The 12,539-nt window shown below is 52.8% G+C and overlaps 1 protein-coding gene across 3 annotated transcripts in view; it reads left to right on the forward strand.

The window, feature by feature from the left end:
- Nucleotides 1-12,539, forward strand: part of PKD1 (polycystin 1, transient receptor potential channel interacting) — a 90,608-nt gene that overhangs the window by 45,927 nt on the left and 32,142 nt on the right. For all 3 annotated transcript variants that reach the window (XM_065645258.1, XM_065645260.1, XM_065645259.1), the window contains exons 11-16: nt 214-963; nt 1,973-2,104; nt 4,335-4,510; nt 4,947-5,080; nt 5,624-9,246; nt 10,193-10,339. In XM_065645258.1, coding sequence (XP_065501330.1) covers nt 214-963; nt 1,973-2,104; nt 4,335-4,510; nt 4,947-5,080; nt 5,624-9,246; nt 10,193-10,339 — 4,962 coding nt within the window. The remainder of the gene's footprint in view (nt 1-213; nt 964-1,972; nt 2,105-4,334; nt 4,511-4,946; nt 5,081-5,623; nt 9,247-10,192; nt 10,340-12,539) is intronic.

The raw sequence follows: 12,539 nt of genomic DNA on the forward strand, positions 1-12,539 counted from the left end.
CCGTGGAGACAGAGCATAAAGATGACTTCTCTGTTACCACGTTTGATTCTAAGTGGCCAAGGAGAGTGGAGTGGTGAAATGTCTCCCCATGCTGTGTTTGCATCTGTGGCTTTTCCATTGGTTTCCACTGGGTGGTAAATCCAGCCCATGCAAGAATTGGGTGTGAGTGCTCTTAAGTTGAGGCATTAATCCAAAAATGTCCTCTCTCTGCAGGTCACATTCAGAAAAGAAAATATTTTTGTCAGGGCCCAGGACATCTTCAGTATCCAGCACAATGCAGGCTGGGGCTCGCTCCTCCAGTGCCAGCCAAGCACCACATCCCCGTACAGAACTAACGTCTTCCACACAAACTCTTCCGAGTGGGCTCTTGGCCTGTCTGACGGCTCCGTCAGTGCTGCCTGGATGAACGGCGCCGTTTGCTCTCTCCGAGTTCGCTACGCCGAGGAGCAGCTGGTCCCGTTGATCGGCCCCCGCAACGCAGGGCTGGAGCATCCAGGTCGCTACATGGTCCAAGCCAGCGTGGACAACGGGCTTTTCAGCACCAACCTGTCCTGCAGCTTCTGGGTGGCTTCCTGGGTGTCAGGGCTGCGTGTCATCCACCCCGCGCCGCAGGGCGGCAAGGTCTACCTGCCCTCCAACCACACCGCCCTGCTTGTCAAGCTCTCCTCGGGGGTGAACGCGACCGCCAGCTGGCTGGGGGACAACCGCACCTTCCCCTTCCAAGGGTCCTGCCCCGCGGCTGTTGCATCGCTGACACCAGAGTGTGCCAGGGAGACCAACGACACCTGGTTTGCTGTGGTCAGCCTGAGCGGCCTCCGGGAGGGGCTGAGCACCCACTTGCTCGTTGCGGAGAATGCCGTGAGCTCCCAGAACATCACTGTCGTGCTGAAAGTGGAGGAGCCCATCCGTGGGCTGCGGGCCACCCCTGACCCTGAGAGCAGAGTCCTGCTAAACACACGAGTGGTGAGCGATTCCTGCTGCTTTTAATTTGTCAGGAATGTTTTTAGCCTTTAGGGGTGGGTTTCGCACAAGAGGAGTGCTGGGGCTCAGCTCCACACTGGTCAGGTGTAGCATCGCTCGCTGCTACATGCTGGCTCCCAGGTGATGTGGACAGAGCTGCTGCGGACACAGGTGTGTGGCAGAAAGCGCTGGTGCTCTCCAGCAGCAAGGCAGCTCAGCTGTACCTTCACCTTAATTCCCTCAGGGGTAAGTCAGCACCTCCTGCTAGGGGAATACTGGCTTTCCAGTTCCACAGAAAACCAGAGATGGTGTGAAAGGCCACTATTTACCTGCTCTTGACTTGTTGAAGTACTTATTCCTTTAGATGTTTGGATTTGCTCTGCTAAATCCTTACGTCGCCTGCCTGAAGCTATACAAATGTTTAATCCATCCATCAAAGTCTTGGAGTTAGTCTGGTGTTTGCCATCATTTTTTTTTTCCCAAATCCTCTGTCCCCAGAGCTACAGCTGAGCCCTAGGGTCCTGTTTAATCACTGCCCTTTGGTATCTGATGGCAGAACCCTGTTCCTGCACTGCCTGTTGGTCTCATGCTTCCTGGCTGCACTGCAGGAGTGAGGAGGGAGCCTGCTTTGTCCCCTGCAAACCGTTTTCTCCTTTGGATTGGGTACATCAATGGACGAGGGTCAGAGACACAGCTTACAGGTGGAGCTAAAGCTGACTTATTGCCACAAAGATATTAGAAAGTTTTTTAGGCAGCAAGAGAGCCGGTCACAAAAGAGGACCACTGGGGTGTGGGAGCAGGCAGTGTGGGTTCTGCTCCCAGCTTTGCTGATGATTTATGGAGCCAGGGTCTGCATTTCTCTATCAGCAACAAAGCCACAGATGATCTCGTACCTCTGTGTTCTGCTCTGGCGCTCTGTCTTACAGGTGTGTGATGCCTCCCAGTCCAGCTCTGGGAAGCGCTGTGCATGCTCCTCCCTTGCACCAGTATAAAATGTTCTCATGCCTTTCAGAGCTACATCCCTGTGATGGACGCTGGGTCAGATGTGACTTTCCGGTGGACAGTAGATGATAAGCCATCTTTCACTTTTTACAATGTTGTCTTCAACGTTATCTACCAAAGCCCAGCTGTGTACAAGCTTTCGGTAAGCCAAGGCCTTTCACAGAATCACAGAATGTTAGGGATTGGAAGGGACCTCAAAAGATCATCTAGTCCAATCCCCCCGCCAGAGCAGGAACACCCAGATGAGGTTACACAGGAAGGTGTCCAGGCGGGTTTTGAATATCTCCAGAGAAGGAGACTCCACAACCTCCCTGGGCAGCCTGTTCCAATGTCTGTCACCCTCACTGAGAAGAAGTTTATTCTCAAATTTAAGTGCAACCTCTTGTATTCCAGCTTGAACGCATTACCCCTTGTCTTACTGCTGGTTGTCAATGAGAAGAGCCTGGCTCCATCCTCATGACACCCACCCTTTATATATTTATAAACATGAATGAGGTCGCCCCTCAGTCTCCTCTTCTCCAAGCTCCAGAGCCCCAGCTCCCTCAGCCTTTCCTCATAAGGGAGATGCTCCACTCCCTTCAGCATCTTTGTGGCCCTGTGCTGGACCCTCTCCAGCAGTTCCCTGTCCTTCTGGAACTGAGGGGCCCAAAACTGGAGACAGTATTCCAGATGAGGTCTCACCAGGGCAGAGTAGAGGGGCAGGAGAACCTCTGTGACCTACTAACCACCCCCTTCTAATCCACCCCAGGATGCCATTGGCCTTCTCGGCCGCAAGGGCCCAGTGCTGGCTCATGGTCATCCTGCTGTCCACCAGGACCCCCAGCTCCCTTTCCCCTCACTGCTCATATTTCATCCCACAAACGAGGCAGGAAAAGCAGCAGGGAGAGCAGAAGGCAGGGTTGAGTTGAAGGAGGTTTTCACTCTGCTCCTAACAAGCTCCTCTGCCATTTCTCACTGAGCTGCTCTTGCAAATGCAAATAGTAGGTTTCTTCCTATTCTTCCGTTACAGCTGCCTTCACTGTCTTCCTCATCTTTGCTTTCTCTTCTTTTTCTCCATGGTCTCATTTCTGGTTTTGGCGTGTCTGTCCTCACCCGTCGCAGCAGGACGAGGCCGAGCCCCGCTGCAGGGTGCCGGCCACCGCTTCGGCAGGCGGCAGATGTGGATTCAGAACTGGGCAGAGGCAGGATGCAAATGTCACATGTTCACAGGCAGGACAGGGCTGCTGCCACAAGCTCTTCTGGTCTCTGTCCTCTCTTTCTACTGGTGCAGACTGGAACAGTGGCTTTTGTCATGGCCCCAGAAGAAAGATAGAGTGGAGAGTCTGGGCAGAGGGAGGTATCTGTTGTGGAACAGGAATTTATCTCTGGCCAGAATGTCTCTCTGTGTGATGCCGTGTGCTGCCCTGGCTCCAAGCTGTGTGATCCCTTTGCAGGTAACTGCTGGTCCCTGAAGGGACATCAGCCCTGGCTCAGGGGATGCGCCAGCACTAATTTGCTTGGCACAGCACTCTGCTGAGTAGCACTAATTTGCTGGGTGAAGCACAGTGCTGACGAGCCTGGATTGCTTTTACTTACAGAGTTGACAAGGCGACATTAGTCTGGGGTCCACTGGGTTCAGTGTAATGTCCACAGAAGCCTCGACACAAGCTGCTTCTGTCTGTTGGGGTGGGAGGTCTCTGTTCAACTGAGTTTGAAGGATCCCTCTGTCAGCAGCTCGGCTCTGCTGCAGCTGAGGGGGTGACAGGATGTTTCGTCGTTAGGTGCCGTGTGGGTGTCACATGCCTAGGTAATCCTGAGGATCCTGCTCTACTTCTGTCCTGTCTCTTGCCCATCTATTCTCCCTTTCCCTCCTCTGCCCAGCTTTGCTGTCCCTCTCTGTGCCTAGGATGCTGGAGCTGCACTTGGCGTACTTGGTTTTATGAGTTTCTCCCATTCCCACTCTGTGCTTGGAGCCACTTGTCTGTCACTGTCCTGAGGACACTGTGTGGCTGTTGCCCCGTTGGTGGCAGCAAGTGCTGGGGCTCAGCAGCTGGACACAGTGTGCGTGGCACATCAGGGAAGGCAAAAGGGTAACTGGCAAGTTCAGAGCCAGAGGAGTCTGAGGATGAGCAGCTCTTCTTGCCCACTTGCCGTAGAACCAGTCCTTGGACTGGCTTTAGTGGTGGAGATGTGGTGGTTCAGCAAGAGGTGGCTTTGCCGGGTGGGTGGCTTTCCAGCCTGTGCTGCTTACCAGTGCCGTTGAGGCCATTGCCGCTGCCCCTCTGTCTCCCCCAAGCCCTGGGCAGGTCTGCAGCACCGTGAAGCCGCTCTCAGGAGAGGGCAGCAGGGCACGGCCATCCCAATTGCATTCTTTGTCCCACTGTCCTCCCCAGCTCACCGCCTCCAACCACGTCAGTAACTTTACCGTCAATTACAATGTCACGGTGGAGATGATGAATAAGATGAAGAACCTCACGGTGCTGGGTGTCCTGCCGGTCCTGCCTCAGAACAGCACGGTGGAGCTCACAGCAAGAGTTCAGGTTGATTCCGCTGTGGATGCTTTGTTCCTGTGAGTCCTTTGCGAGTTAGGACCTTACTGTGCGTAGCTTACCAGTCTCGCCTGCACTGTTTCTCTTCCCAAGGCCAGATGATGTCAAATGGCCCATTTCTCAGCTGCTGTCTAGTTAATTTGAAATCCTTGCAGGTGTGATTCAGTCACGCTGACTGGGACCTCTAGTCCAGGCTGAAATACTTTTCTTTTAAAATATTGCAACGTTGCTTTAATGTTGGGTTCCTCCTCTTCTTACCAGTGGTGTACTCCTCTCCTAGCAACAATTCTGCAGCATTGGGCACAGCTACTGCTTTGATACTTGGCATTGTGCTTCCTATGTTTTTTCTGGAAACCCCAGCCCTGAGCCTGAAAGACAATCCCAGGCCAGGCCAAGGCTCCTCTGGGTTTCCACAGTTCTGTTGTGCGATGTAACACGGTTTGCATGTTTCTCCAGGTGGGATTTTGGAGATGGTGTCCAGGAGACATACCTGTTCAAACCTCCCTACAACCAGTCTTTCCTTGTTCCTGATCCCAGTGTCCACGAGGTTGTGATTGAGCACAACGTTTCACACGTCTATCAAGACCCAGGTATGGTCAGGACAGTTCTTTGGGGAAGAAGGGGCTCAGGCGTTTGTGCTGCCAGGGGGTCTACAAGGCACCTTCCAATAAAAAATGGCGTGGAAGTCATTACCTTGTTCCTGAGCAAACAGCCTGAGTGGCTGGAAGTCTCCAGCCATTTCCATCCTCGCTAACTGTTTTTAGGACAGGTTTGTCCCTGCTGTAAGAAGCAGGTCCGGGGCACACAGTCCCGTTTTCGGGCAGTCTTGCAGACAGACGAGCGGCCGGCGAGCTCCGTGCTGGTGGGAGGGGGCAAGGAGGGGTCTGTGAGGGAACAGAAATCAAATCAGTACTCTGTGTCTGTCGGACTGGCTTCTTACCTGGTGTCTGGGCCTCACGTGCATGACCTGGTTGTAATTCCCGCTTGTCCTGGCCTGGAGGAGGGAAGCACAGGGTGTGCGTGGTGCAGGAGCAGAGTATCTCCCCGTCACGCCCCCTGCGCTGCTGCAGCTCTGTAGAAGCTGTTGCATGAGTGTGTCCTCACAACGGGTCTTCTGCTCTCTTCCAATGCAGGTGAATATGCCTTGGTGGTTCTGGTGTCCAACCAGTTTGAGAACGTCACCCACTTGACCCCGGTTCACATCCACAGTTACCTGGTTGATGTGAAGATGGAAGTAGAGGAGAATGTTTTAGTTGTGAGCCGTCCGGTCACCTTCAGAGCCAATCCATTGCCATCTCCTTATGGTGTCCTGTACACCTGGGACTTCGGGGACGGGTCCTCCCCGCTCACAGGGAGCCACTCTACAGTGACATACAGCTACCCCAGAAGAGGGGTGTACAACATCACCGTGACAGCCAACAACACCATAAGCAGCGTGGAGACAGTTGAGTGCTACCAAGTGTTTGAGGAGATCACTGGGCTCCACGTTTCCGCAGATGAGGCAGCAGAGCTGGGAGCATCTGTGACCCTGAACGCTTCGGTACAGACAGGGGACAGTATCACCTGGATATTTGATATGGGGGACGGGACAGTGCTGAGGAGCCAGGTGCCGGTGGTGGAACACGTGTACATCAAGGACATCAACTGCACAGTGAATGTGACAGCAGTGAATCCTGTGAACTCTGTCTCCCAAACTGTGCCTGTTCGGATATTTGTCCTGGAAGTTCTCAAAATAGAACCTGCTTCTTGCATCCTCGAGCACCCGGATGTGCAGCTCACTGCATATGTGACGGGGAATCCTGATGATTACATCTTTGATTGGACTTTTGGAGATGGCTCATCCAACGTCACGATCAGCGGGGATCCTGTGGTGATGCACAACTTCACCCGCAGCGGGACATTCCCCCTCTCCCTGACTCTCTCCAGCCGGTTTAACAAGGCTCACTATTTCACCAGCGTCTGTGTGGAGCCAGAGATAGTCAACGTCACCCTTCTCCCTCCCAAGCAGTTTGTGAGGCTCGGGGAAGAGAGCAGTTTCCAGGTGAGTGCCGTGCCGCTCTATCAGTACCGCTACCGCTGGGATTTTGGGACCAACGAGTCCACTAGATCGAGTGGGACTGAAGTGACCTACACCTACAAGAACACAGGGGTCTTCCTGGTCACAGTGACCGTCTCCAACAATGTCTCTTTTAACAATGACACGGCATTTGTGGAAGTTCAGGAACCAGTTGGGGTAGCAAAGATTGAATATAACGGGACGAGTGTGCTGGAGCTGAACCAGATCTATCTCTTCTCTGCCAGCATGAATGGAACCAAAGTCAGTTACAGTTGGGACTTTGGAGATGGCACTACCCAGCCTGGGCAAATCGCTGCCCACTCCTACAACACCACGGGCCATTACACAATTAGCGTGACGGGCCGGAACGATGTGAGCTTTAATGAGACAGTCATCGACGTCACAGTGAAACGTCGGCTCCATGGGCTGACCATCAACGCCAGCAGGACAGTGGTGCCATTAAACGGTTCGGTGAGTTTTGTAGCCACGCTCGTAGCTGGCACTGCCATCCGCTACTCGTGGATCCTGTGTGACCGCTGCACTCCGATCCAAGGGTCCTCCACAATCTCCTACACTTTCCGGTCCGTGGGCACATTCAATGTCATTGTGACTGCAGAAAACAAGATCAGCTCATTGCAGGACAGCATCTACGTCTATGTCCTGGAGCAGATTGAAGGCCTGCAGGTGGCCAGCAGTGAGCTGGTGGAGGACATCTATTTCCCAACGAACAAAACACTCCATTTGCAGGCAGTGGTGAGGGAGGGAACAAACATCTCTTACAGCTGGGTAGCCCAAAGGGATGGCAGTGCAGTGCAGACCTTCACTGGGAAAACCTTCTCCTTGAGTGTTCTAGAAGCTGGAAACTACACTATCTATCTGAAAGCCACCAATATGCTGGGATGCGCAACTGCCAACAGGACGGTGGAGTTCATTGAAAGCCTTGGTCTTTTAAAGCCTTCTGCCTTCCCCAACCCCGTTGCTATTAATGCCTCTGTTAACATAAGTACCACCATAACCAGCGGCTCCAGCATCACATATATTTGGTACCTAGAGGATGGCTTCTTTCCTGTTACCTCTGAACCTTTTATTATCCACTCCTTCCAAAGCCCTGGAGTGACAGAGGTCCTCATTGGAGCAGAAAACAAGCTGGATTCAACCAATGCAACAATTTACATCTGTGTAGAGGAGGTCATAGAGGGGCTGAGTATAGGGACTGCAGAGCTGGACTGTAGATACGTCTCATCAGGCTCCACGGTGGTCTTTGAGGGGGAGCTGCAGAAAGGGACCGAAGTGACATGGCTTTGGGAGGTACCCAATGGCACATTGACTGGCCAGTCCGTGGCGGTCACATTCCCCACAGCGGGGTTTTATACCGTCTATCTGAACGCATCGAACGACATCAGCTGGGCTCTGGCCAGCAGGAATATCTCGGTGCTGGACAGGATTCAAGGGCTGGAGGTTCTTGCCAGCAAGAAGGTGGTGGAGCCGGGGGAGCGGGTCACCTTCGTGATCAGGATGTCGTCGGGTACCTCTGTGAGTTACCTGGTGAGCATAAGCGGGGACTACTCCGTGGTGCTCAATGGCTCCAAGTACACGCACGAGTTCACCAAGAGCGGCGATTATTTGGTGACGGTGACCGTGCAGAACCAAATCAGCATTGCGCACGCCCAGGTGCTCATCTCTGTGCTGGAGGCCATCCGCGATGTCAGGCTCCTGAACTGCTGCGAGGGAGGCATTCCCACGGGCAGGGAGAAGAGCTTCAGTGCCCAGGTGGGGAGCGGCTCCCGCGTGTCCTTCTCCTGGCAATTCTCTCTGTGGAAAGAGCAGGGCCGATCCGTGGTCACCATGGCAGGGGAGAGTGTTTCCTACACTCCAGAAGCTGCAGGGCTGCTTGAGGTTCTCCTCAATGCCTTCAATGACTTGGGAGGTATCAATATCACCAGAACCATCCAGGTCCAAGACCCAATAGTCCAAGTGTCCCTTACTGCCTCCAATGCCTTTGTCAACAGGACAGCCCTGTTTGCAGCCACGGTGGTGCCCAGCAGCAGGAGCGTTGAGTTCTTGTGGACTTTCGGCGATGGCTCTTCCACTCAAATGACCAGGGTTGCAGTGGCCAACTATTCTTACCTGAGCCCTGGGGATTATCTGGTGGAGGTGAATGCCACCAACCTCATCAGCTTCTTCGTAGCCCACCTCACTGTCACGGTCAAAGTCCTGGAGTGTGAGGAGCCAGAGGTGGAGTTAGCCTTGCCCCCCCAAGTAGTCATGAAGCGGTCCCAGAGGAACTACCTGGAGGCACAGATTGACCTCCGAGGGTGCATCAAGTACCAGACAGAGCATCTGTGGGAGATCTACCGAGCACCCAGCTGCATGAACCTGGATGACTCCAGCAGGATCCGTCTGCCGAATGTTGACGTGAACAGGCCCCAGCTGGTTATCCCGAAGCTGGCCCTGGAAGTCGGGAACTATTGCTTCATCTTTATTGTCTCCTTTGGAGATACCCCACTGTCCAAAAGCATTTTTGCCAATGTAACTGTGATACCAAGTAAACTGGTCCCAATCATTGATGGGGGGTCATACCGTGTATGGTCCAACACTCAGGACTTAATCTTGGATGGGGAGAAATCCTATGACCCGAACTTGGATGATGGTGAACAGACTCCGTTGTTATACGATTGGTCTTGTACGTTCTCCTCCAAGGTAAGAGCAGTTTTGCTCAGCCAGGGTGATCATTTGGGGCTCCAGCTGCGCATCAGCTCCACTAGGAACGTGTCTGGGTTGAAATGATGTTGAAGGAAGCTTTTGTGAGCATCTTTAACAAAGCTGCTCCAGAAGGAGGTTTGCAAAGGTTTCCCGATTGCCAGCTCAGGAGGATGGTCTGGTGCCGTGTCCCTGGGCACAGTGGAGGGGCCGGCACTGGGACCTGAGACGTTTCCATTGCTTCTGCCCTTGGACTTGACCTCCACAGTTTCAGTGGAGCTGCTTCCATAACCTGACAGCGTTACAGAGCTGCTGGTGGCTGAGGGCTCTGGTCCCTCTCCCCTTTACAGTTAAATGTCTCTAATTCCAGCAGGGGCCAAAGTCAGGCTTTGGAGGAGTCAAGTGACCACCAGTCATGGTCACTGTGGTCACAGACAGGTCACTGTCACACGCTGAAGGGCTCTGACCCTACAGGGACAGAAGGGCAAGGGAGAACTGCCCTTCAGATTCTTCTGGGAGATCCACCTCAGGAGCATTTTTTGATTGAATGTGGGATTATTTTGCTTGTTACAAGTCATTGTTTTCTATATTTACCTCAAAGTAGAAAGAAACAGTGCATGTAGATTAGACTTTTGAGTTTAATGTGAGCTTTTTGTGTTGTTTGACAATGTTTATAAGCTATTTAATGAAGGATTTATTGCTATAAAATAAGAATTTGAAGCTCAGGTGAAATACCGGAGTATTCCAAGTACTGCTTACTAACTTGAAGAATAGGATAATGTGCTTGTTGTCCACACACCCCGTTTCTCCCACCCCAGTGGTGGCACATGGCACAGTGAGACCTGTAACGGTGACTTTGTGTGGACCTGAATGTTTGGGCTGTGGACTAACCCGATGTGCACCCGTACCAAGGAGGGTTTGAAAGTTCTTTTCTCCTTGCAAGCAGAGCTCGGCTGCAGGGTGCTCTCTGAATTTCAGTGCCAAAGAAGGGATTGTCACAATTTCCAAAGCGCTATTAGAAGCAGATGTGGAGTATACATTCGACCTCACCGTCAGGAAGGAGGGAATGAGTCCTGAGGCAACGAATCAAACCGTACGTACCCCCGATGACTGTCCTGTCTGTCCTTGGGTGCCTGTTCCTGGACACGGCCGAGCTGCAAGTCCATAGCCCGTTCCATGAGGAATTTTGCAGAGGAGAGCGCTGCTGGCTCAGCACGGTGCTCAGCCATGGGGACACCCCGGGCTGTGTCCCTGTCCCCATTGACAGCCAGTGGCAGTTTGGGGGGGTGGAAGAGCAACCACCTGCCCGCACCGGCCAGCACGGGAAAGCGGGGCACGCAGATTTTAGGGCATAACCGGGGCTCCATGACTGATCTTGTCCAGGTCGTTTGCAGGAACAGACATTGGTATTTCTGTGATATACTCATCTTCCACTGCCTCGGGCAGCGTTTTTGCTTGTCCTGCCAAGTTCTTTTAGTTTCTTCCTTCCTTTTGACCCCGCGTTAGTCCCTGTCTGCGCAGAGGCTGCGCTAGCGTCCCAGCCCTGGGCGGCTCTGGCCACCATTCCTGGGACTGAGAGTCATAGAATCACAGAATCAGAGAATCATTTTGGTTGGAAGAGACCCTAAGATCATCAAATCCAACCATAACTAAACCACGTCCCTAAGAACCTCATCTCTGAGTCTGCGGCCGCAGATCTGCCGGAGCAGGACAGCGAAGGAGCCCGCGGTCGGTGGCTGTTCCCGCACCGTGCACAGTCCCGGGCTCTTCCCACCTCACAGCACTCACAGCACCAGGTTCCCCCCTGGTTTTCATCCGGAGAGAGCTCGCTAAGAGCTGGTGCTTAATTTTACTGTCAACAGTTCCTCCCTTCTCTGTTCCTGAATTTTTTTAAGGGAGGATTTTTTTAAGTGCATGTTGTTTATGTCAAATTAAGCCCAACGCCGAATGCATCTGCAGTCCGACAGCAGTTATGGTTTATGTCAGAAACATTCATCGTGGTGCATTTGGCAATTAGAGATATAGTTAGTCTGAAAGTGGAAACTCTTACTGCCTGGGTTTTAAACCAAAGCTGGAGGATGAAAAGAAAAAAATTAAATTGATAGTCTTTCAAGGACATTCTGTACTATCTGGTTTCCATGCGTGAGCGCAAAACAATGATTCCAGTGTCGCAGGAAATTTGCAAATACTGTCGGAATGAGTGAAGCTTCAGTGCGCTCCGTCTTAGTGCTGGGGAATATTTATCCTCTTTTAAAAGTCTGCCATATTAAACAATGTCTTCATTACTGTCTTTCTTTGAATTCAGAATATTATTTTTGCCAGGGCGGAGGGCTCTGTCAAATGCTGGACAGCCCCGTTTCCAAGGGGATTAAAGGAGTTTAGATCAAGTGCAGAGGTCAGAGCTCGAAAGCCGCTGTGGCTGAGCCGCCGGCGCTCCTGAAGCTCTCCTCTCTCCAAGCACTTTGCAGGGAGGTGTCAGGGAAAAGGTGGTTTTCCAGGCTGCAGAGCCAAATGTATTTGCTGCACAGTGGGAGCTGTTTTCTGGCTGTGTTTATCATCACTCCTGTCTCTCGGGGACACAGGTAGTATCAGAAACAGTGATGGTTCTGCACAGATTGTGCACTCGAGAGCCCAAGGTCCTGAGATGTGTTCCGCAGCTCCAGACTGACCTCTGTGGATCGGAGCAGGGATGGGGGGACAGCGCAGGACCGTGCCAGGACTTTGCACAGAGCAGCACATCCTCAGTAAATGCAGGTTTCCTGGCTCCCCCTGAGCCCCCTGCCACTCCAGACTGCAAACACTTCCCATTTATCAACCTCCTGAGCTGAGCACAGGGACCCGCAGCCCCGCGCTCCCGTGTCCGCGGCAGATCTGCTGTGTCCCCACCGCGCCGGGTGCTCTGCAGAGGCAGGACCAGAGTTTGGCAACAGAACACAAAGAGCTGCAGCCGCTTCCCGGCGCAGGCACTCACCAGATGTTTGCTCTGTGCTGTAAAAAAGTCTTTTCCCCTCCTGGTTCAACTTCTCTTCTTTCCCAAGCTCTAACACACGTCCCATTTTTGTAGGGCTGACAGGTGCCCTGAGATGGTCAGGTCAGCAAAGTGCTTTGGTTGGCATCATTCCCACCCAACAGCACAGGCAGGACTTGCTGGGAATCCAGCGCAGGGCAGCAGAGGGACATTTTGAAAGTGATTTGTTTAAAAAGTGTAATAAAGTAAATCCAGAATTACCTAGATTGGCCTAGCTTGGCATTGGGTGGCTCTTGAAAATCAGTGACAGCAGAACTCACCCTGG

This window comes from Caloenas nicobarica, chromosome 14, assembly GCF_036013445.1.
Source record: "Caloenas nicobarica isolate bCalNic1 chromosome 14, bCalNic1.hap1, whole genome shotgun sequence".
NCBI lineage: Eukaryota > Metazoa > Chordata > Aves > Columbiformes > Columbidae > Caloenas > Caloenas nicobarica.